Genomic DNA, 23,691 nt, shown 5'->3' with positions numbered 1-23,691 from the left:
ATAATTTCATAAATTATCTCAAATAAAATAAATAATAATCAAAATAATAGAGATCAAATCTAAAAAATTAAAAAAAAATGAAAGGTGAAGAAATTAAAATAATAATAATTAACATTTCATAAATTATTTCAAATAAAATAAGTAAAAATCAAAAGAATGAGAACCAAATTTGATAGATAAAAAATTTCAATAAAAAAATGATAAGAAAAAAGCAAATAGCAATTATAAAAATAAGGACCAAAATTAATATAAAAATTAAATTTTAAGAGATGAAATTGAAAAATAAATATTCAAAACAAATTATATATAGCAATCAAAAGTTTGAGGATCAAATTTGATATAATTAGCAAATAATGACATTTCTAAATTTTTCACAACTTCCGGAAAGTGTTTTCCGCCCAAATTTTTCAGGAAAACACTTTCCTGAAAACCAAGCCAAATTTTCCTTTGACTGGAAAGTGTTTTCCGTTGACCAACTTTTCCAATAGCAAACAAACACAAGAAAGTTTGGAAAGTGGTTTCCCGGAAACCACTTTCCGGAAAACAAACACAGCCAAAAGGAAAAACACTTTCCTATAAATCAAACCAAATTTTTCTATGACTGGAAGGTGTTTTCCGTTGACCGAAAAGTGTTTCCGTTGACCAGAAAGTGTTTTTCGTTGACCAACTTTCCTAATGGCAAACAAACACAGGAAAATTTGGAAAGTGATTTCCCGGAAAATAAATTCCAGGAAACAAACATGACCCTAATTATAATTCCTAAAAACTCTTCCATGTACTTCTGGCTTTTATGCAAGCCTTGTTAGAACAAGAGTCTTGTGATTAAATTGTTTCTTCAACTCAAATAGATGCCTGAAAATTAGAAAGTGGAGGCTAATAATTAACAATAAATGACACCAGGGGTAACAACTTTAGCCCTGACAATCTACTAATAGACTGACATGCTGTATTCAAAAAATTATTACACCCCCATTTTTAGAGTTCAACTTACGCCTTATTTTTTAAATTGTCTTTTTTTTTAAATAGTATTAAATTTATTTTTTAAATATTTTTTATAATTTTAATGTATATATATATAATCTTAATACATTTTCAATTATTTTTTTAAATATCACGTTTTGCATTACTAAAAATACATATAATAAAATACTTAAGCGATCTTTTATAGCCCAAAGACTAGATTTATTATTATTATTATTATTAATTTAAACATTCATTCATATTTGTATTAAACAGATACTAAATTTCTTTTTAAATATCAAAGCAAAATCCAAAAAGAAAATATTAGTGCTAGTCAATAAAAAAGATATGAATTGTTTTTTTCTATTTGAGAATAAAAAATATTTTAAAATTATTTTATAAGTTAATCAAAATTAAACATTATTTATATTATTTAATATCATTAAAGAAAAATTAAAAAAAAAAACTAAACAGATCTAAAATTAAAAGTCATTGGACTTGCAAACATTTCCGAGTGTTTAATTAATTTTTAGTTTTGGATGTATTTTATAAATATATTTTACTTAAAAAAATATTATATTAATTTTTTAATGATTTTGATGTGTTAATATTAAAAATATAAAAATAATTATTTTAATATATTTTTAAATAAAAAATAATTTAAAAAAACAATCTTCCGACCCCACATGATGTTAATAGTGTGCAAACTAACAACCCTTCTGTCAAAGTGCACGTGCGTTGACTTGTGTCTTGAAAAACGACCCGCCAAGCGCTTTTGGTCTATGACTCTATGGTCTGCTTCTCTCCTCGCGGGGGGGGGCAAAAACGAAGAGAAGAAGGAAAGAGTGAAAGAAAGAAACCAAAAATAGAGAGAGAAAAAGAAAAAAAGATTAAAAGAAATAGTTGCAGAGTAACACAAAAAGAAATAAACCCAATTCACAGTTTGGTACGTACTTCACTCCATCTTGTTTCAATTTTCAATTAACCATTTGGTTATTGAATTTCATTATAATCTCAAATGGGTTTCTATTAAGAATTCTGAATTTCTTTTTTTTAATCTTTTGAGTTTGTGTAACTTTGTTTTAAATGTTAAGTGGTGTTCTTTAGCTAAATTTATACTTGGGGTTTGTTCGTTTCTCATTAGAACTAGAAAAATGTGTGAGCTTTCATTGAATTTTGATGAGTTTTTGTTTACTGTGCTGATGTCAATAGACTGTTTTTGGTATAGCCCTACAGGGTTTTTGGTTTTGGATTTATGAGGAAGCTTTGTGAATCTTGTGATGTTGTGGGTTTTGCTTGAAAGTTAAGATTTTTATGAGGATTTGGATTGGCTGAACTTAAATTGTTTTGGGGAGTGAAAATGACACTATCCAATCAAACATCTATGCGAATTGATACTTTAGAGCTCAAATCCTTGATTGTTAAAAAGATCGGGCAGCAAAGAGCAGATAAATACTTCTATCAACTTACAAGATTACTTAGTTCGAAGGTTGCCAAGTGTGAATTTGATAAATTTTGTGTCGGGATTATTGGAAGAGAAAATATCCCTATTCACAACCGATTTATTCGATCTATTCTCAAGAATGCTTGCTGTGCAAAAGTTCTACCATCCAAAGGTTTTAGAAGAGGGGGGAGTAACCTCACTGTTGCTACTGCAAATGGATACCAGAAAAACAGTCTTCAATTGCTTTATGGAGATGCCTTGCCTTCTTCCCCTCGCAAGGGAAGGTCACCTGTCAGTCGAGATCGCAAGTTTGGGGACCGCCCAAATCCTCTGGACCCACTTGAAAAGCCTCAAAGCGTAGCATGTGAGGAATTGAATGCAGGGGCACAAGAACAACAGAGTGCTACAGAGTTGCTTTCACTTGGTAGTAGACCCCCAGTGGAAGTTGTTTCTGTAGAAGAGGGAGAAGAGGTTGAGCAGATGACAGGAAGCCCCTGTGTTCAGAGTAGAAGCCCGGTCACTGCTCCTCTTGGTATTTCCATGAATTTCAGTGGATCTCGGAAAGCTCTTTCAAATGCATCTTTAGGCAGTGATTACCTTAAAGGGACTTGTCTGAGAAGTGGCGGACTACCTGATTCTAGATCATTAAGACATCGGTTGGAGCGGAAGTTGGAGATGGAGGGCATTAGCATGTCTTTGGACTGTGTTAACCTGTTGAATAATGGTTTAGATGCGTATGTGAAGAGGTTGATTGAGCCTTGTATGGCTTTAGCGGGTTCAAGGCATGGAAATGAGTACTTGAAAAGAGCAAGTGGTCAGTTCGTTCCTGGTTTGAATGGGGCGTTACCTGGGAAATACATCCATAGAGAGACAGAATCAGTTTATGCATCCATGTTGGATTTTCGTGTGGCAATGGAGTCAAATCCCCAAATACTCGGAGAGGATTGGCCCACACAACTTGAGAAAATTTCCTTGCTTGGGTTTGAAGAGTGATAAATACTGTCGTCGTTTTAGTAGTTAAGTGGTTGATGAAACTGGAAATCAGTTCCTAGTCACTGTACACTGATAATTAGTTTTCTTTGTCATATATGCCGATGGAATGCTTCTTATGTTTTCAGCTTTAATAAAGTTGTGAATAAAGAAGCCAGTGCGTCACCGGCCTTAGAATGTTATTTTCTTGGTGCTACTAGCCTCGATCTCGTGCTGTTGCTTGTTTTATTTATGCGCCTCTGGCTTACGTGCAAAAATTCTTAGTTAGAGGTGCATTTTTTTTTTCTGGGATTCTTCCTATACTAACTTGAGATCATGCAAAAGGTATAGAATGGGCCAAATTTGATACAAAAAAAACCAGCAGTGCCTTTCAATACTTGTGTGCAGGGACAACTGGGTTGTGCCAGATCCACAATGAAGAAATAGCCAATGAGGCTTTAGTCAGCATTCTTTCCATTTCGTCATGCACAGAAACAGATAAAGAAGACTGAAGTTTTGGTGTAAGGAGTTTTTGAAACCATAGTGAGAAGTTCATGTATACTTCAGTTCTGGAAATCATTTTTAAATTTTGCTTCAACAGGGTCGCTAATTAAAAAATGTATAGATTTTCTCTCTGCCTTGTAAACTGCTGTTCTGGTAAATGATGTTCTTTTCATTGTCTCGGCCGGTTAGTCTTTCTTATCGAGTTCTTGGAAATCCTGAAATGGTTGCCCGTGGAGACTTTTATGCCAAAGGAAAACAAGAGGGAAAGACCTCTCCATAATTCTGTCTCCTAGACCCGAAGGGGGTATGTTTCAATTAGCAAAGCAAAGGCAACTCCAAGCGATTTCAAGAATCACTCGTCTGGTTGCTTGGCAATAGTTTTGTCGCTTTACATTATAATTTTCTTATATGCTGCTCAAGAAACAAGTATTTCCTTCTCCCCCGAAATTGCAGGCCCAGGGATGCCTTACAAGTTGTAGCTTTCCGTCATCTCCTCAGCTACAAGCTACGCCACCTGTCTCAATTTTCACTACCAAGATCAAGATTCGTTGAAAAATAATCAGAAACGGAGTTTTCTTTACAAATCAACCCAATGTACATCCTTTTTCAGGGTTAAATAAAGCCACTAGCTGGATTATTTTGTTGAAGAAACACAAGGGTAGCTACGACCCGAAAACTCTTAGAAGAGTTTAAAATCTGAATATTTCTAATATCTGTGAAATAAATTATTCATGTTCTATTGTTTTGAATAAATCAAAGAAATTAAACAAAACTATCCAGGCTCTCAGACCAAATTATAGAAAGTACCCCAGCGCGAATAAACATTTGATCAGATTACAGAAATCCGATCATGATCAAACCACAAGAAATACAATTGTGGTGCATATAAGTTAGTCCAAAGTACCTGCCAGAAAACAAAAATAATATATATATTTTTTTTCTTTTATTTCTTGTCTTTTTTTTTAGGTAGTAGAAAGCTTTTCAGTTTTCACCCGCATGATCTGTGTTGTGGACATTCCTTTCATGCAGAACATGTAGGAAAACAAAATTAGTTTTTTTTTTAAAAAAAAACTAACAGGTCTTTCTGAAAGTGCACGTGACATGTGTTGTGTGACTTGTGTCCTAAAAGAAGCCCCTGAGCCGTCCTTACTGGCTGCGGTCTGTTTCTAGACACCCAAAAGCACATAACCAGCTAAAAAAGAGGTGTTGCGTCAACGGGAAAACCATTGCTTGCACAAGCACAGACTAACATTGGAAACCCTAATTCCAATTGGGTACGTATCTCTTCTACTTTGTTTTAATTCAAAATTAGCCATTTGGGTTTTCGATTTTCATTGAAATCTTAAATGGGTTTCTACTATTTTTTTCAATTCGATTCTTAAATTCCCCTAATTGTCTTTCCATTTCTGGAAATTCTGTTCATGTAGTTCTTAAATTAAAATAATTATATTCCCTGTTTTAGTTGTGAATATTTTTATATTAAATATTACAAGCTGTTATTTTAGCTGAATTTGCACCTAGGGTTTTTTAATGTTTGATTAGAACTAGAAAAAATGTGTGAACTTTGTTGAATTTTGATGTATTTCTGGTTACTATGCAGATGGGAACGGTGCTCAGGGAATTAGGGTTTTAGGTTTTAGATATTTGAAGAAGCATATTAATGATGTGGGTTTTGCTTTAAAGTTCAAGATTTTGGATTTGGTGAAGATAGATAATTTTTAGAGAGAGTTGAAACAATGGGGTCAAATGAAATGAATAGTCGAATTGATACTTTGGAGCTCAAATCTTTGATTCTTAAAAAGTTTGGGCATCAAAGAGCAGATAAATACTTTGATCAGCTTACAAGATTGTTTAGTTTGAAGATTACCAAATGTGAATTTGATAAGTTTTGTCTTAGGATTATTGGTAGGGAAAATATCTCTCTTCACAACCACTTTATTAGATCTATTCTCAAGAATACTTGCCTTGGGAAAGTTCCACCGCACAAAGGTGTTGAAAGAGCAGGAAGTAACCTTACTGTTAAAACTGCAAATGGGTATAAGAGAAATTGTCTTCAGTCGCTTTACAGGGATGCCTTTCCTTCTTCCCCACGCAAGGGGAGATCGCCTGTTAGTCGAGATCGCAAGTGTAGGGACCGCCCAAGTCCTCTGGGCCCACTTGGGAAGCCCCAAAGCATGGCATATGAGGAATTGAATTCCAGGGCCCAAGAGCAGCAAAGCGCTACAGAATTGCTTTCAACAGGTAGCAGACCTCCAATTGAATTTGCTTCTGTGGAAGATGGAGAAGAGGTTGAGCAGATGGCAGTAAGCCCTGGTGTTCAGAGTAGAAGCCCAGTTACTGCTCCTTATGGTATATTGATGAATCTAGGTGGATCCCGTAAAGCGCTTTCAAATATTTCTAGAGGGAGTAATTACATTCCAGAGACCTGTCTAAATAGTGGAGAGCTACCAGACACAAGATCATTAAGAAGTCATTTGGAGCAGAAGTTGGAGATGGAGGGCATCGGTGTGTCCTTGGACTGTGTTAACCTACTAAATAATGGGTTGGATGTGTATTTGAAGAGATTGATTGAGCCTTGTATGGCTCTAGCTGGCTCAAGGTGTGATAATGAGCAGTTGAAAAGTCCAAGTGGTGAGTTCATTCCTGGTCTGAATGGAACATTACCTGGGAGATATGCACAAAGACAGGGAAAATCAGTTAATGCATCCATGTTGGATTTTCGTTTTGCAATGGAGTCAAATCCCCAGATACTCGGGGAGGATTGGCCCGTGCAACTTGAAAAAATTTCCTTGCGTGGTTTTGAAGAGTGATAAATACCATCTTCACTGTTTTATTAGAATTAAGTGGTCGATGAAATGGGTTTTCAGTTGATAGCCACTTACATAGATAATTCAGTTTTTTGAATCGATCATTTACTCCAATTTTGCTCTCCTCTTGGCGTGGAGCTTTATAGACAGTCCCAAGGGGAATAATAACTAGCAGAAGCTGTGGAAATCTTTGGTCAGCTTGACCAGGTTGCCTTTAAATGCCAGCAGTCATAATCGTTGAAGGGAAACTTGTTTATACAGTACAGTGTAATTCTAGATACAGATTAGAGCTTAGCTATTTTAGGAAATTTACACGATTCTTCTACCAATCTCTTTTGGATTTTGCCTCCCTGTAGTGTGTTGGGTTATCAATGAACAAAAGTTTCTTTGATTTGGAATGATGTTTACCTGTTAACAAAATTTCATTTGCATTTAATCACCTCATCCTCACAATTGCGATTTGGAAGACTGGTGACTCGGTATCGAATCTGATGTGAATTGCTGAATATTGAATCCTATTATTCCCAGTGAGGTCTGAAACTTTCTGCTATAGGAGGTGAAAACTGATGTTTATAGAGTAGAAAGTGCAATCATCTATGCTTATTCTTCTGCAGTATCAATTTTTCCAAAAATATTAACATTTTTCCCTTTGTCAGCTTTTTAAAAATGGAGTTTGATATAAATTAAACGTAATCCCGGAGGGCAATGTTTTAAAGAGATGTTTCCAATGGCATTAAGCCATTGCTTTACAAAACACTAAGTTCTACATTACAAATCTGGTAAATTATCTCAAAACAATCATGATAAGACAAGATCAGGTTGCTATTCTCAATTATATCAGAGATCTAACTCGCAAGTTCAGCCATCGTACTATTTTAGATACCATAACAGCATGTCATTGAAGGCATCATTGAGTTTCGTTGAACTGATTATGTACGCAACCACCAGTGCAGGGCTGTGTAGTTAGGAGACATGATTTTGGTGAAGGAATGAATTGGTAAGCATTGAGCCCATCATCCGGAGGAGCGTGCTTTCTCTAAACTTGCCATGTATGTCATGTAGATAGTCCATAGATATGAAAACGAGTTGCTCACCAAGGGCTGTCAAAATGAGAACACCAGGGGCAAAAGTCAGAAGTGCAAAAACCAGATCATATCAAAAGGTTGGACAATAGTTTTGACTACAGCAATGAGCCTACTTGTACCTGTAAATGGACAGGAATGAATTTGAATGTGACAAAATCACATACAGGCCAGTACATAACACCGTTTATCATTGTAGGCAATAAATCTCGCTTTAACCGGGCAATAATCTCGGCACTATTCTCACCTGAACCAGGCAATCAAGGCAACAAACACTTTACTATAAAGTTTAAGTAGCTCATACAGGTGATTGTGTCTTCTTTGGAACACACTTGATCATCATGAAGATCAAAATGGAATACATTTTTATTGATTGACCAATTTGACAGTACAGGATCTGCCTGATGAATACATGTGAACAAATATGCAAGTGTAGTAGAGAAGGCATGCACATTGACAGAATGTTGTTAATTCCGAGAACTATGAATTCAGAACATTTTAGTACCTATAAAGTCAAATTGAACTCAAGAATGTGCCAGAGGTTGCACTTCATAATGTATATTAGATATAATGTCAACAACTCACAGTTATCATAGTTCAAATCTTCTGAATTACTTAAAAACACCTCTTGTTTCAGAGTTACTAAAAACACCTGCTCATTTTAATTATTCCATGCTTATTAAATGGATTTTTCACATTGAATGAACTGGCCATCAACAGCCAGGGAAGAAATAAATGAACAAAAAATTTCATTCTCAATCTAGTTTATTTGTTGGTTTGCAGACTTCTATGCTCACAGCCAAAAAGTGGTATCTCAAGTTGCAAGAATTACCCTGTGCTTACCCTGTAGGCGTGCATTCAATGAGAAGAAAACAACAGTCATGATAGGTCCGTAGATGGTCTGACCCATGAGAATTTTCTTAAATGTCGTGATTAGATCTCGTTTTGGAAGGAGTTTTGAGACAAATTTGAACCAAAAATGCAGTGATGGTCCTACAATCAGCAACCCATATCCAGCCATGCGCAATGTCCTCACCAGATCATAAGGTTCCGAACTTGGCAGTGAAATTGTCTGAGCAAAAATCGAAGAAATTTTTGTGGAAGAGTGTCAGGGATAATAGTTTCCTGGGCAAACATGCAAATATTAATCGCAGCTATTTGCATCTAATTCTGGCAGAGACTTGCATTAAAGTAGGCAAGGAGAAGAAATAGGTCAAACAAAAATGCAAATAGGAAGAGAAGAGTAGCGATGCTGTGTGCACCTCATCCCAATCCTAAGATGATTTGAAAGCATGCTTTGTCAAGACATTCTAAACAGAGTACAATGCAAGCTGAACAGAGTTGCTGGTTTATAGTTTTATTGTCCTGTCCCTACTAAAGAGAGAGGACTGCTAATGAAATGCTTGCAAGGAGTGCCTCTTGTCCACAGTAGTGAGATAGAACAGAGGTATAAAGCAGATAAAACAACATAAACAAAAACATGATAGGTCATTCTAACTTGCAGATAATTGGGGCAATCATAGTTTAATCCAAGCTACAACTACAACAAATGAAGCAACGTCTAGAATTTAACAATTTATCATAGCAGAAAAGGCCCATCCATAATTTCCAACCACATTAGTCCAATCAACAAAAGATTCTTCATCACATAGAAAAAGAAGAAGGCTCTCTACCACATCATAAACAGCTCCCTAGAAATACTAAATCCATCATCTCACAGGGCAAAACAACAGAACTTGCCATCAAATCAAACAGCTCTGCGTAATTGACATCACAGTTATAGCTTAATAAAATATAACTTAGTTCATATCTAAAAGTTCACCCAAAACAAAAAGAGGAAGGCCCTTATTGTTAGAAATAAAAAATCATTTCTTGAACCATGTATAAACTACTCTATGAACACAAACTAAATCTATCAAAATTGAAAATTAAACAGTAAAAAAAATACTTAAAAAGACCCCATTTTTAAAGCAAACCACTTAAAACAACAAAGACCCAGTAACCTACAAGACATGTTTAACAACTCGGTGGCTCTACATTTACCTGAGACGACAAGTCAGCAGCAATGTAAATAAGAGAAGAAGTGGCACTTTTGGTCAAAATAGGCCGTGACTTAACCATCCCCAGGTACCAACCAATAAACCCAATTTTGAAAAACGCAGCGTTTTCAGCCTTTGAAGAGAAAGAAGAAGTCAAAAGAGAAGAAGGAGAGAGCTCATTATTGTACTCTTTTGATCTCTTAAAACCATTTGAGAAACCAAAGTACGCTTTTCTTGACTGTTGTTGTTGTCTGAAAACCGAATGAGCTGCTGGGTCTGTGATGTTGGTGATGGTGTGGGCGCGTAACAGGCGGGGGATGGTGGAGTTTCTCATGAATGAGCCGCTCATTTTGGTGGTGTCTACAAAGTGAGTTGGGGGTTTGGGCTCACAAAAACAACTTTTACACTTTCAAGTTTCAAACACCCTCTCTGTTTAAAGAGCTTCTAGCAGTGGTTGAACTCTTTGAAAAAGTCCCTAAAAACCACAAGTTCGCCAAAACTTGAATACTCCACCTTCCAACATCGCAGCACAATTCCCATCGACTTGCTGACACGTGTCCTTCCCACCATTCAATTGAAGCCACGTATCTTTTATTTTTACTCGTTTCCTGGAAATCTTTTTCAAACACGATTAGCTCCTCTATACGAACGACACGTCGTTTTAATTGAACCAAGACTATTTTGGACGACTCCAACACGCGTTGGTATTCTCGCACCATCCACGAATCACGTGTTAGCTAGTTTTTTTTTTTTTTTCCTAAGAAAAAAAAAAACAGAACCACATCCAAGGTTAGAATGGAAGGTTTTCGAGAAGTATGGTATTATAACTACATTAATCTGCTTGGATGTAACTCAACGTTAGCTTAAAAATGATTATTGAAGCGATTGGTTACTTACCTGGATGGGGTTAATGGACGATCAAGAAGGTTCATGGCCTAGGTAAGTGACATCTATTGCACTTAGGAGGGGTGCTGGCTTAAGGTCTCCCCAAGAGGAAGAGCCTACGTCATAATCTGTTGCAGAGAGGCTGTGCAAGTCCGGCCCCTGTGCCCCTTGACAGGTGGAATGCAAGTAGAGTGCATAATTGTAGGAGATCAATAATCGTTCCTTAACTGTTTCTGTTAGGAAACTGTTAGGAAACTGTTAGGAAACCGTTTCTGTTAGCAACTGTAATGCTAACAGAACATGCACGTGGTATTATTCATTCTGTTTTGTTACTACTGTAAGGCTATATACATATATATAGTCAAGTTCATTCAATAAAGAACAGGGCAAATATATAAAGTTACAGAGTCTTGATTGTTAGCAAACAAAGGATTCTCAACAATTGGTATCAGAGCCGCAACTTTGAACCATCCCAAACACAGAGTGCAAGAGAGATGTCTAGCGAAGGAAATTTTGTGCAGCCTTCCATTCCTCGATTTGATGGTCATTATGATCATTGGAGCATGCTTATGGAAAATTTCCTGCGTTCAAAAGAGTTCTGGGGACTGGTGGAGATTGGCTATGATGAGCCAGCAAGTGGATTTGTGCAAACAGATGCACAAAAGAAGAAGACGGATGAGTTAAGACTGAAGGATCTTAAAGTGAAGAATTATCTCTTCCAAGCCTTAGATCGCACAGTTCTTGACACAATTCTAAAGAAGGATACTGCCAAAGATATTTGGGATGCCATGAAGAAAAGATTTGAAGGAAATACAAGAGTCAAGAAGTCTCATCTTCAAGGACTACGACGAGAATTTGAAACCTTGGATATGAAATTCAATGAAGGAGTGACAGAATACTTTTCTAGAGTCATGACAGTGGCTAACAAGATGAGAGTCTATGGAGAAAAGATGGAGGATGTGAAGATTGTAGAGAAAATTCTTCGCACCCTCACAGAAAAATTTAACTACATTGTCTGCTGCATAGAGGAGTCAAAAGACATTGACAATCTTTCTGTGGATGAACTTCAAAGCTCATTAATTGTGCATGAGCAGAAGTTTCGGAAAAATCATGGTGAAGAACAAGTTTTAAAGGTTTCTTTGGAAGAAGGGAAAGGCAGAGGACGAGGTAGAACTGCTTATAAGGGTAGAGGAAGAGGAAGGGGCAGTGGTAGCAACAACTTCAACAAAGCTACAGTTGAATGCTATCGGTGTCATAGACTGGGTCATTTCCAGTATGAGTGCCCTTCTTGGAACAAAGAAGCTAACTATGTCAAGGATATTGACGAGGAAGAGGAGATGTTGCTAATGTCCTATGTAGAAGAAAACAAAGCTAAAGGAAGAGATGCATGGTTCATTGATTCAGGATGCTCAAACCACATGTGTGGAGATAGAACCATGTTCAGTTGGCTTGACGATAGTTTTCGGCAACTGGTAAGGTTAGGAAACAACACCAGAATGAATGTAATGGGGAAAGGAAGTGTGAAGCTGCATCTGAATGAAATCATTCTTACTGTGACTGAAGTATACTATGTCCCAGAACTCAAGAATAATCTCTTGAGCGTAGGGCAGTTTCAAGAGAAGGGTTTGGCAATTCTAATACAGGGAGGGGTATGCAGGATCTACCATCCTCAAAAAGGCTTGATCATTAAGACAAATATGAGTGCTAACAGAATGTTCATTCTGTTAACTCAATCACAAGAGACATCCCAACAACAACACAATGAGTGCTTTCACACAAGCTCACAAAAACAGCAGAATCTATCACAACTATGGCATCACAGATATGGACATCTAAGCTATAAAGGCTTAAGGACCCTGCAGAGCAAGAAAATGGTACGTGGTCTTCCCACATTTACTGTCTCAGATGAATTGTGCACAGACTGCATCATGGGAAAGCATCACCGTGATGCTATACCAAAGAAGAGCTCTTGGAGAGCAAGTCAAGTATTGGGTCTCATTCATGCAGACATCTGCAGACCAATTAACCCCATGTCTTGTGGCAACAAAAAATACACACTGTGTTTTATAGATGACTACAGTAGAAAGTCATGGATATATTTCCTGCTTGAAAAATCAGAAGCACTAAGTCATTTCAAGTGTTTTAAGAAGATGGTGGAGAATGAGACGGGTCTACCTATCAAGTGTCTCCGAACAGATAGAGAAGGCGAGTTCACCTCACTTGAATTCAACAAATTCTGTGAGCAAAATGGCATTAAGCGACAACTGACGACTGCTTACACCCCTCAACAAAACGGTGTAGCTGAACGAAAGAATAGAACAGTAATGAACATGGTTCGTGCAATGCTATATGAGAAGAAAGTTCCAAGAACACTTTGGGCAGAGGCAGTGAACTAGAGCAACTATGTGCTGAATAGATGTCCAACCTTGATGGTAAAAAATATCACACCAGCAGAGGCGTGGAATGGAATTAAGCCTTCTGTTGATCATTTTCGTGTCTTCGGGTGCATAGCACATGTTCATGTGCCAGAGGTACAAAGAACTAAACTTGACAATAGAAGTGTTAAGTGTATATTTCTGGGTGTTAGTGAGGAATCCAAAGGCTATAGGCTATTCAACCCGATTACAAAAAGAGTAGTAGTAAGTAGAGATGTGATATTTGAAGAGGAGAAACAATGGGATTGGGATGAGAGTTTTGAAAAGCAGATGTTGGTGGATTTAGAATGGGGAGATAGCAATGAAGAAGGAGTAGATGGTGTAAATGACAATAACTGTAGTGAGGATAATGAGGAAAATGCATGCGCTGAACAAAGAGACAGTGAGGATAATGAGGGAGATGTATGCACTAATGAGGAAAATGCATGCGCTGAACAAAGAGACAGTGAGGATAATGAAGGAGGTACGAGAACGAGAAAACCTCCTGCATGGATGAAGGATTATGTTACTGGGGAGAGTCGTGGTTCTTCTGAAGATGAAGATTTGGCACTGATAATGTCAAGTGATCCATTGCATTATGAAGAAGCAGTGACAGATGCAAACTGGAGATTGGCTATGGACAATGAAATCAAGTCCATGGAGAAGAACAAGACATGGACATTAGTTACGTTACCTGTTGAAGTCAAGAAAATTGGAGTGAAATGGATTTATAAAACCAAATATAATGAGCATGGAGAGTTTGAGAAGCACAAAGCACGTTTAGTGGCTAAGGGGTACACACAAAAGCATGGAATAGATTACACAGAAGTGTATGCTCCAGTGGCAAGGATTGAAACCGTGAGGATGATAGTGGCTCTAGCAGCTCAAAGAAACTGGAATGTTTTCCAGATGGATGTGAAGTCAGCCTTCCTCCATGGTGAACTTAATGAAGATGTGTATGTTGAACAACCAAAGGGCTATGAGGTCAAGGGAAGTGAGGACAAAGTCTACAAGCTGCATAAGGCACTATATGGCCTAAAACAAGCTCCACGAGCTTGGTTCAGCCGCATGGAGAATTATTTTATCAATGAAGGTTTTGGAAAATGTCCAAATGAGCAGACACTCTTCACCAAACGAAGCAAAGAAGGTAAAATGCTTATTGCAAGTGTTTATGTCGATGATCTAATATACACTGGAGATGATGAAGAAATGATGAGTAGCTTCAAGTGTTCAATGATGCAAATGTTTGAGATGACTGATTTGGGAAAAATGAAGTTCTTTCTTGGCATTGAAGTATCACAACAAAGTGATGGTATCTTCATCTGCCAAAGGAAATACTCACTGGAGATTTTGAAGCGATTCGGAATGATAGAAAGTTGTGAAGTCAACAGCCCGATTGTTCCAGGTTCCAAGCTAAGCAAAGATGCAGATGGAGTTGCAGTTGATGAATCATTTTACAAACAAATCGTAGGGAGTCTCATGTATCTCACTTCAACTCGTCCAGACTTAGTTTACAGTGTAAGTTTGATTAGCAGATATATGGCTAGACCTACAGAACTGCACCTTCAATCTGCCAAGAGGATATTGAGGTACCTAAAGGGTACTTTTGATTATGGAATTATGTACAAGAAGAGGAGCTCAAATGACTTGATTGCTTACACCGATAGTGACTATGCTGGTGACTTAAATGATCGGAAAAGCACTTCAGGTTACGTCTTCTTGTTAAGCTCAGGGGCAGTGTCTTGGTTATCAAAGAAACAGCCAATCGTTACATTGTCAACCACATAGGCAGAGTTTGTGGCAGCTGCAGGGTGTGCAAGTCAAGCGGTGTGGATGAGGAGAGTTTTGGAACAACTAGGACATGTTCAGAAGAAAAGCACCATAGTTATGTGTGACAATAGCTCCACTATTAAACTGTCAAAGAACCCTGTCATGCATGGGAGAAGCAAGCATATTGATGTCCGTTTCCATTTCTTGAGAGAACTTACTAACGATGGAATTATTGAACTGTTGCATTGTGGATCAGAAGAACAAACTGCAGATGTAATGACAAAACCATTGAAGTTGGAATCTTTCCAAAGGTTCAGGAGTCAGATGGGAATGTGTAGAGCTACTAAGCTAAACTAACTATGTATCACAGTTAGTTTAAGGGAAGGATTGACAGGTGGAATGCAAGTAGAGTGCATAATTGTAGGAGATCAATAATCGTTCCTTAACTGTTTCTGTTAGGAAACTGTTAGGAAACCGTTTCTGTTAGCAACTGTAATGCTAACAGAACATGCACGTGGTATTATTCATTCTGTTTTGTTACTACTGTAAGGCTATATACATATATATATATAGTCAAGTTCATTCAATAAAGAACAGGGCAAATATATAGAGTTACAGAGTCTTGATTGTTAGCAAACAAAGGATTCTCAACACCCCTAAGAGGGAAAAATCTTTTGCTAAAGTTCATACCCAGTTATAAACAATGATCAGACATTCTTCAATTCTGCCAGCAGTTTGATTTTCATGAAATCATTCTTTTTGTCTAGCTTTTGTTTTCATCAAATGATCTGATTGTCTCATTGGTTGTGGGCATGCAGGGACAAAACTATGAGACATCCCACATCGGAGAAACAAGAAATAACCTGTGAGCAAGTGCCTATAAAACATCGAGCAGACAACGTGGTTAAAGCACGCAGCCGCGCGGTGAGCACAAAGCGAACTATTCTTTCGCCTTTTACTAAAGAATACCGTGTGCGCGCCGCAATCAGCGGCATACGCTTATTTTTGGAGGGTTCTTTTCATTTTGTGAAGGACCCTAACTGAACAGTTTTAAGTTTCGCTTCTCTTGAGACAACAAATTTATCAAAGAAATATAGTCTATGTGGCGGTATGCCTGTATTCTTGTTGAGTACTCAAATTGTGAAGTGTGTATGAAGTACATGGGTCATTATCTACGCGTTCTGTCAACACTACCGTCAAAGCCTTTGCAGAGTTACCGGACCACTGCTTCTAAAGTGCTGAAGGGGATAAAACGTAGTCGAGACTCATAGTATGTGATCTGGCTATGCTTCCAGACATGCGAGCTCTTGTACAGTCAACATGTTACCGAGGGTTTCTTTAAAGTATTACCAAATCAGTATAAACAGTCTCGAAACGAAGTCATGATAATAAGTTCCTGCTTTTAGATTCCATCTTTTACTAACAGAGTAAAAGCCTTGAAATTTCACTTAACAAAAAAGGAGAGCAGTGATCTACAAGTATTTATTCAGTCCTCAATCCTTAGCTCTGCAACTGCATCAGTATCTGACGTAATAAACAGCATGTGGTTTGCCATTATTTTGTGTCTGAACAAGTTTTATGGCATTGTAAACTGCTGTCAGACATTGCTTGGTACTGTCAAATACGCATAGGTATGTATTTCTTCTTAGTATAAATTAGATTCTATTGCCAGTCATTTTTCAGTCTTATGATCAAGAATAGCATGTCTTTTTACAAGAATCATCAATGAGCAACCTCAGATTTCTGTGTGTGTGTAATAACTTTTCTATTCACTGTATCAATAACAATGAGCTACATTTTCTCCTTGGTTATTTCTGATAGGTTATTGTTCTTTTTTTTTTCCTTTTGTTCCAAGTCAGATTATCATAATTGTCACAAGATTGGGGATGATGCATTGATCAAGTTGAATAAGGTCTCGATACAAAGCTTCGGAGGAATCTGCCCAAATTCTCTCACCAAATCAACCTTGAAGTTCATTTTTGGGAACAGATACTTGGGATGGAAATGCTTTACAACCTTCGCTAATTCTGGATTTTGATTCTCTACCATACAATCAATCAGTTCTTTAGGCATCAACATATCTCTACTTGGTATTAAATATAACTCATTGGACTAGAGAAAATGTGTGCAGGTGCATTGGGAATGCAATGAAGCGTTTTACGTTCAACTTTACAATCCCACACAGAAAAAATACAAAGTTTAAGCAAGGAATGTGTCTATAAATAAGAAGCTCGAAGCAACATGGTTCATACTTACCTGGACGGGGTCGATTGGCGATCAAGAAGGTCCATGGCCTAGGTCAGTAACATCCATTGCACTGAGGATGGGTGCTGGCTTAAGGTCTCCCCAAGCGGGAGAGCCTACGTCAAAATTTGTGGTAGAGGGGGCTGCGCAAGCCGCGGCCCCTGTCCAATTCTAGCTCAAGACTTCTTTTAAGTTGTACTTGCAATTCTATGGCAACATTTCCTAGGGAAATTATTCTTTGTTGTTTTTTTTTGTCTCTTTCATTATTTGTTGGTTACGGTCTTAATCCCCTGTATTGTGAACAGAAATTTGTTACACATGATGCATGGTAACTTTGAACTTCCATGGCTCATTTTCTTCTCAAGATTCCTTTCCTTTTCCTTCAAAAAACAAGTCTTTCATTACCTTTATCCTACGAATAACTCAAAAGTTTTTGAATGTTTTGTCCATGATGCGTTCAGAGAGGGCAAAAGATTTCATTCAAAATCAGTGGTCTCCCATTGATTCTGTTTAGTGTTTCTGTTAAGAGTGATGTCAAATTTCCAAACACAACCAAAAGTCTGACATTTTATTGGAACCGTAGGACTTGATTTCAGAGAAATGGTTCGTCAAATTTTCTCCTTGTAGGCAAATGAAGCAAAAAGAATGATATTCACAGCGGCGAATGATGCTGCCCGATTGTTTCTGGGGAATGATGACCTGATATCGAAATGGCAACACGCTCAGCTGCAATATCACAGAGAGTTAAGCTTACGAGCTAATGTTCAGCAAGACAAAGATGTGAGTCATCTCTTCTCGAACATTAAGAAAGATAGCAGAAGCTGGTCAAGGATTGCAAGAGAAAGGGAAGAAGGTTTATGTGAAAGTAAGGTCTTTTTATGAAATATCTTTCTTTCTTAGACTTTAGGAAAGTTTCCTCACGATTTTTTCCAATTTTGTTTTGAGTGATAGCATGACTAAATTCTTTTAAGTTACGCAATGAAAGGGCCTTGTATTCCTAGATTATAATATGCTATCCAAAACAGTTCATTGATAAGGAAATGATCAAGACTTCCTTTCTTTTCTTACAATGACTGGAAATATATTGCCAGAAAAACCCATTTGAGATGCCTCAGGAGAACATGATGCCCTCCCTTTCTATCAAGGATGTAGTTGGTGCTCTGGAGATAGAAGACCCAGTTTCAAAATCAATTTCGACATATCGATTGAATGAGAAAATGTATGACGCTGCAGATGCGCAAGGGAATGAAGAGGATGCTAATCTCTCAATAAAGAGGGAAAGGAATTCTGATCTAGTCAATTGCTAACTATGTACAAATCACGCAGCTAGTTCTAGTTCTAGTTCAAGTTCAGGATCTTTTATTTTTTAATGGCCATTCCCGTTTATCAATAAATTTTACTTTACAGTTCAAATAGATACCCTTCTTTAAAGGATAAAAGCTAATGTTTCCGTCCCCATGCGCTTATGTTTATATCCAAATACTTTTATGTTTATATTCCTCTTGTATATATCCCATTTATCATGAAATACTAACCAACCACAACCTAAGAAAGATCACAATATGTCCAAATCCATCAAAAGGCTACAAAAAATTGTGCAGGTTCAGAGTGAAAACACAGAAAATTTATAGCAAATGTCGTGCAGAAAACTAATTTGGCTGCTAACTTTTACATATTAATAATGCGGACACTGTCCTCCATTGCCAAATGAGGGATGTTTCTCTGCGCTCCAATATCAAAGATAAGGCTTAGCACCGAGGAAGGTAGGATAATAGTTCTACGCATGAACAACGTGTCAACTACATATCGTAAGAAGGCATATCCCCAGCTAAATTATCTTAGATAAGTTTCGGCATTACAGTCTTCGAGGAAGGTCAAGTTCAAGCTTTCTTCAGCATCCAAAGTCATAAGGCACTAGTCCCTTCAGCTCAGGTCCATTAAGCTTGTTGTTTTCGAAACTGAAACAAGCCAGCAAAAATCAACCAAGTTCACAGAAAATAAACCAAGACAGAGCCATATCACGCTTCGTGCATGTATTATGAAACAAATTATTTGTTTTTTATACCGTAATGTACGATAAATTTACACATAGCAGCTTTAGACATTCCATATTTTTTGTGTTTGCAACAGTTCATTGAATTTATTGATACCTTGCATGCATCAAAGTACTTGCATTGCTCATGACTTGTATCAATCCATTTGCTGGTGTACTTGCATCTCCATGTGGCTGATGCAAGCAGTGTTGACAGCTAAAGTGGACATAAGTGGGGAAAAAAACCGGTACTTTCACAAAATTGTAATTCTACATGATTGAGGAGTTCCCGGTTGTCACTATTGGGGCAGAGAAATTACGTTTGGCTAGTTCATAAATGCAACATGCCAGTCACATGTTCTGCACTGACTCACGCAGATAAACTGGCCCTCGTTATATGAGATTTTTAGGGAGACTAACAATTATATTTCAGATATTCAATTGGCCATAAGAAATACAGTAAATGACGAGGAAGTAACTTCCATGCCCTAGTAATTCAAGAAAACTACAAGCAAGACATGTTGTGTTGACAGGATCTAGATACCTTTCCATTGGAAAAGAGGCAAAGGGACCGTCGACTGGAATTGTTCCACAGAGATCGTTGTTAGAAACATCACTGCAAACAAAAGCAAAACATTAAAAAAATTAGAATACTCATAAGCAATCTAAATAGCTATTATTTTGTAATTTCAAACATCTTCCTTGTTCTCTACTTACAAAACTTTGAGGTCTTTAAGAGTTGTGAGCTCCCTTGGAATAGATCCTGATAGCTTGTTGTTGTTTAGTCGACTGTACAGTCAATTCAACCAAATTAAAGTTCAAAGTTGAAGTAATTTCTGAGTTGTGTGTGTTCAAATTGCTTAGGGCGATTAAAGTGAAAATGCTTACAGGAATCTGAGAGACTTCAACTTGGCAAAAGACTTGGGTATTTCTCCTTCAAACCTGTTGCCATACATGTCCATGCTAACAAGGTTTTTCAAATTACCCAACTCCTTGGGAATTTTCCCTCCTATATCATTCCTATAAAGCTCCCTGCAGGCATTCAAGACCATCACAACCCAGTTATTTAATATAATCATATGCAAAACAAATACTACAGCGGCTTATTCACAGAGCAATTGATAGGATGATATATAGTCCTAGAATTGCATGTAAGCTTCTTCACAGAATGTTTCCGAGGAAACAAAAGCCTGAACTCTACTAGGTCTCACTCAACAAAAAATACCAAATGCTTCTTTCCTTTGAAGAAAAACAGAAAAATCAGAGCAGAAACGGGATGTACTTCAGGGTCTAAACTTCTCCTGTTTTTGGCTGATGTTTAAACAACATAATAGATAATAAGGTGCAGCAAAAGGGGAAGAAAAATGACATACAGGTACTTTAGATGCCTGAGTTCTCCAAGCTCTGGTCCCAAAGTTCCAGAAATATTAGAATTACCCAAATCCCTGAAATTAAAAAAAAAAGTTGGAAATAAAACAACATAATCATAAATAGAATTGCAACCTATCTAAAAATGTAGAATGAAACAAGCAAGAGAGAGAGGGAGGGAGAGAGAGAGAAGGGCTAAGAAAATACAAGCGAGTAACATGATTGCTGGAATCACAAGTGACATGGAACCAGGTGCAGGGATTGACAAGAGTTGGGTCCCAACTCTGCAACACATTGGTTGGATCAGAAAGCCTACTCCTCAGGGCATGCAAAGCATTTCCTGGAACCCCAATACAAACAAACAAAAGTCACAAAACAACAAAATCAGAATTCAGAAATCAGTAAACCCAAACCCATCCACGTTTTCTTACCAACAAAAGCAGAATCAAATGCTAAAAAATCTACACAAGAAATAACCCAAACCTAAATCCTTAAAACCATCACACCACTCTCTTTTTATGCCAAGATACAAAAAGAAAGGTAATAGTATCATCATGTCAGTGCAGTGCTAAAGGTTGAAACTTTGAAACTCAAAGGAGTGAAGTTGATGAGCAGTAGTACCTTCAGAGTTGGTGGAAAGGGAGGGGGAGATAGTGAGAAGAAAGGAGAGAAAGAGAGCTAGAGGGTAAAGGCGAGCCATTTTTTTAGATGGAAGCTAGACAGCGAAGGAAGGAGCATAAAGAAACAAGAAAAACAAAGAGAGTCAAGTCAAATGGAAATTAGTTCTTAAGAGTGGGTTTCGCTTTCACACGCCATTTGTTTCGAAGAAAGACCACAGATGTTGCTGTACCACACCACACTACACAACAAGAAGAGAAGATAACAGTGCGAGTTGAAGGGAGTGGGAAGGAGAAGACAGAGGCAGCCAATGGCAGTGAAGTGTTGGGCTTTTGACTCTCACACTCACGAAATGGGTGTGCTGTGAGTCTTTTGCGCGTTCATTTTCGGGTGTGTACTGTTAAGGATCTGTTTGGAAGGACAGTAGATACTGTTTTAAAATATTATTTTGGGAGGAGAGAATAAGTTGCTCTGCTGGGGCCCGCTAACATGCTATGCCACGTCATCCAGACCCAATCGTGGTTGCAAACTTTCAATGCATTCCATTTATAGGGTTAAATTACTTCCTGTATTTGAAATAATTTTTAGAATATAAATCTGATTTTCAAATGGAATTTAATTTATTAAAATATATAAAATCAAATAAAATTTTTTTATTTACTATTGTAATATTTATTGAAATTAATATTAAAAATAACATTTCAAAAATATTCTTAACAACACAAACTCTATTATTGTTTTTCACAAAGAGAGAGGTAGCATTTGAATGGATTATTTTTTTATTTTTTGACCCGGAATCCAGTCAAAGTCAAGCAAAACAAATGGCTCACAAAATGTGCAGCCATTTGTGCAAAAACTTGAGGATTTGACAGGGAATGGGCCATCAGGGCAAGAAAGGGTTACAGGTGAGGTGATCATCCTTGCATCTGCCTTCAGGGAAGCAATTTTTTAAATCCTTGCAACCATGTGATCCTTGATTTGATCTATTTAGAATAATATGTTTTTTTAATTTAAATCTAGTAATTGGCAAAATTGATTTCTGGGTCTTTGTATACTAATAACCATCACTTGCATTTTTATTTCAAATATTTCTCCATACTTTTAGGTTATCCATTGTCAAAATCTTTTTTTTTTAACCCAGAGTGTCCGGGCCAGCTTACGCGCACCACAACTAATTTTCAGACCCACTGAACACCCTGCAAGCCTAGTAGACAGGTAAAACACCGCGGGGATGACAGGCATGCACGCTGAGGCTCGAATCCATTGTCAAAAACTTATTTTGGATAGTGGTATACTTTGAATTATTAAAAAAAAATAAACTCCATCTATCTTTTATCATACTGTGGATGCTACAGTGCAATGACATCCTTGCACTTCATTGCAAAAATCAAATGGTCTCTTTGTGGGGTAAATTATTTTTTTTTTTTTGAAAAATTTATTTGGTATTATAAAATTATTTTGGGGTATGATAGTCTATCAACTTTTTTTTACGTGGTTAAATAGCATAAATATCCTTAAAAGGTAAACAAGAAATTGAAGGATAATAGGGGCTTCTGCATCTTTATTTAAAAAAAAATATTAAAATTACTTCAATGTCCCTCAAGTCAAAAAAATAAAAAAAAAAAAGTCAAGGAGTATTTTGATATTTTATTTATGGTTTCTTCATTATAGTCTAATCGAATTAAGAGCAAACCAGTCTTTTAACATATATATAAAAAATTATGGTTAGCACAAGTGTAGCAAGTGTTAGTGAGTGGACACCATCAGCACCTTTCAAGCGATGCATGCAATGTCTTTCAGACTTCAAAAAGATTCAACCATTGTGTCTTCTAAAGCATTCAGTAGTGGCGCAGCTAATGGGACGGCACGTGTAGTCCAACTCGTAGTGATTCGATACTGGTGGAATTTTTTTCTTCTCCATCTCTTTTCTCTCTCCTCTCTTTGAAATCTGCGCTAGGTCAACCAAAATTTAAAGTTGTCTTCCAATTTATTTTTTCTTTCGATTGTGGTCCTCCTTATTTTGATTAGTTTTTATTTGTTTCTAGTTTTTTTGTTTTTTTCTTCAATTTCATCCCTTTCCATTTGGTTTTATTTAATTTTTATATCAAATATGGTTCTCATTCTTTTGATTATTGTTTTTATATCATTTTCTTGATTTGTTCTTTCTTTTTAATTTTGTCCATTGACATTTTATTTTTGATATTTTATTTCATTTATTATTTTATTCAATTTTAGTTCCCGTTCTTTTAATTGCTCTTTTTTTATTCTTTTTTTAATTTGTTTTATTTTTCAATCTTATCCCTTGACATTTTATTTCATTTAGTTTTTTTTATCCAATTTTGGTCCTCATTCTTTTGATTGCTCTTTTTTTTATCCTTTTTCTTAATTTTTCTTTTTAAAATTTTTTCCCTTGATATTTTATTTTAATTATTTTTTTATCCAATTTTTTGCCCTAATTCTTTTAATTACTCTTTTTTGTCTTTTTTATTTATTTCAGGGGTTATCATATTTTTTTTAATTTTTTTCAAATCATTCTTTGATATTAAGCTATTGGG

General features: G+C 36.7%; 4 protein-coding genes, 1 long non-coding RNA gene and 3 other non-coding genes across 9 annotated transcripts; 6 read left to right on the top strand and 2 right to left on the bottom strand.

Annotated features, from left to right (window-relative positions):
- Positions 1 to 1,746: 1,746 nt before the first annotated feature.
- LOC133692370 (uncharacterized) lies at positions 1,747 to 3,576 on the top strand. Of its 2 annotated transcripts, none has more exons than XM_062113261.1 (2): positions 1,747 to 1,906; positions 2,189 to 3,576. In XM_062113261.1, the coding sequence occupies exon 2, from the start codon at positions 2,321 to 2,323 to the stop codon at positions 3,395 to 3,397; it is 1,077 nt and encodes a 358-aa protein (XP_061969245.1). In that variant the 5' UTR covers positions 1,747 to 1,906; positions 2,189 to 2,320; the 3' UTR covers positions 3,398 to 3,576. The 2 variants fall into 2 exon arrangements, with proteins under 2 accessions (XP_061969245.1, XP_061969254.1); XM_062113270.1 differs by having other exon boundaries at positions 2,173 to 3,576.
- A 1,323-nt stretch (positions 3,577 to 4,899) lies between these two features.
- LOC133690108 (uncharacterized) lies at positions 4,900 to 7,085 on the top strand. Its single transcript, XM_062110335.1, has 2 exons — positions 4,900 to 5,151; positions 5,478 to 7,085. Exon 2 carries the CDS (start codon positions 5,614 to 5,616, stop codon positions 6,685 to 6,687), a length of 1,074 nt encoding a protein of 357 aa, XP_061966319.1. The 5' UTR covers positions 4,900 to 5,151; positions 5,478 to 5,613; the 3' UTR covers positions 6,688 to 7,085.
- A 256-nt stretch (positions 7,086 to 7,341) lies between these two features.
- Positions 7,342 to 10,288, bottom strand: LOC133690194 (uncharacterized). Its single transcript, XM_062110453.1, has 4 exons — positions 9,810 to 10,288; positions 8,610 to 8,838; positions 7,889 to 8,013; positions 7,342 to 7,784 (listed from the first exon to the last, which is right to left on the bottom strand). The coding sequence occupies exons 1-4, from the start codon at positions 10,152 to 10,154 to the stop codon at positions 7,698 to 7,700; spliced, it is 786 nt and encodes a 261-aa protein (XP_061966437.1). The 5' UTR covers positions 10,155 to 10,288; the 3' UTR covers positions 7,342 to 7,697.
- Positions 10,289 to 10,694: 406 nt separating this feature from the next.
- Positions 10,695 to 10,852, top strand: LOC133681248 (U1 spliceosomal RNA). Its single transcript, XR_009836482.1, has one exon. It is a non-coding gene; the product is annotated as a U1 spliceosomal RNA (small nuclear RNA).
- Positions 10,853 to 15,582: 4,730 nt separating this feature from the next.
- LOC133680991 (uncharacterized) lies at positions 15,583 to 18,531 on the top strand. Its single transcript, XR_009836409.1, has 2 exons — positions 15,583 to 17,983; positions 18,210 to 18,531. It is a non-coding gene; the product is annotated as an uncharacterized LOC133680991 (long non-coding RNA).
- LOC133681259 (U5 spliceosomal RNA) lies at positions 15,790 to 15,908 on the top strand. Its single transcript, XR_009836493.1, has one exon. It is a non-coding gene; the product is annotated as a U5 spliceosomal RNA (small nuclear RNA).
- On the top strand, positions 17,123 to 17,282 carry LOC133681236 (U1 spliceosomal RNA). Its single transcript, XR_009836474.1, has one exon. It is a non-coding gene; the product is annotated as a U1 spliceosomal RNA (small nuclear RNA).
- Positions 18,532 to 18,681: 150 nt separating the features above from the next.
- LOC133680990 (leucine-rich repeat protein 2-like) lies at positions 18,682 to 21,535 on the bottom strand. The gene is made up of 7 exons (XM_062104068.1): positions 21,140 to 21,535; positions 20,726 to 20,858; positions 20,524 to 20,595; positions 20,039 to 20,182; positions 19,868 to 19,939; positions 19,695 to 19,766; positions 18,682 to 19,076 (listed from the first exon to the last, which is right to left on the bottom strand). Exons 1-7 carry the CDS (start codon positions 21,216 to 21,218, stop codon positions 19,010 to 19,012), a joined length of 639 nt encoding a protein of 212 aa, XP_061960052.1. The 5' UTR covers positions 21,219 to 21,535; the 3' UTR covers positions 18,682 to 19,009.
- Positions 21,536 to 23,691: the final 2,156 nt, after the last annotated feature.

The sequence above is a fragment of the Populus nigra genome, chromosome 1 (assembly GCF_951802175.1).
Source record: "Populus nigra chromosome 1, ddPopNigr1.1, whole genome shotgun sequence".
NCBI classification, from domain to species: Eukaryota; Viridiplantae; Streptophyta; class Magnoliopsida; order Malpighiales; family Salicaceae; genus Populus; species Populus nigra.
Note: the sequence above shows the minus strand (reverse complement) of the source record. Positions and strands in the feature narration are given on the sequence as shown.

Coding starts and splice junctions, on each gene's coding strand:
- LOC133692370 (XM_062113261.1), top strand. CDS start 2,321: ATGACACTATCCAATCAAACATCTATGCGAATTGATACTTTAGAGCTC.
- LOC133690108 (XM_062110335.1), top strand. CDS start 5,614: ATGGGGTCAAATGAAATGAATAGTCGAATTGATACTTTGGAGCTCAAA.
- LOC133690194 (XM_062110453.1), bottom strand. CDS start 10,154: ATGAGCGGCTCATTCATGAGAAACTCCACCATCCCCCGCCTGTTACGC. Junction 8,839..9,809: donor CTGCTGACTTGTCGTCTCAG/GTAAATGTAGAG, acceptor ATTTTTGCTCAG/ACAATTTCACTGCCAAGTTC. Junction 8,014..8,609: donor ATTGAATGCACGCCTACAGG/GTAAGCACAGGG, acceptor TGCCTGGTTCAG/GTGAGAATAGTGCCGAGATT.
- LOC133680990 (XM_062104068.1), bottom strand. CDS start 21,218: ATGGCTCGCCTTTACCCTCTAGCTCTCTTTCTCTCCTTTCTTCTCACT. Junction 19,940..20,038: donor TTGAAGTCTCTCAGATTCCT/GTAAGCATTTTC, acceptor TTGACTGTACAG/TCGACTAAACAACAACAAGC. Junction 19,767..19,867: donor CTTAAAGACCTCAAAGTTTT/GTAAGTAGAGAA, acceptor TTTTGTTTGCAG/TGATGTTTCTAACAACGATC.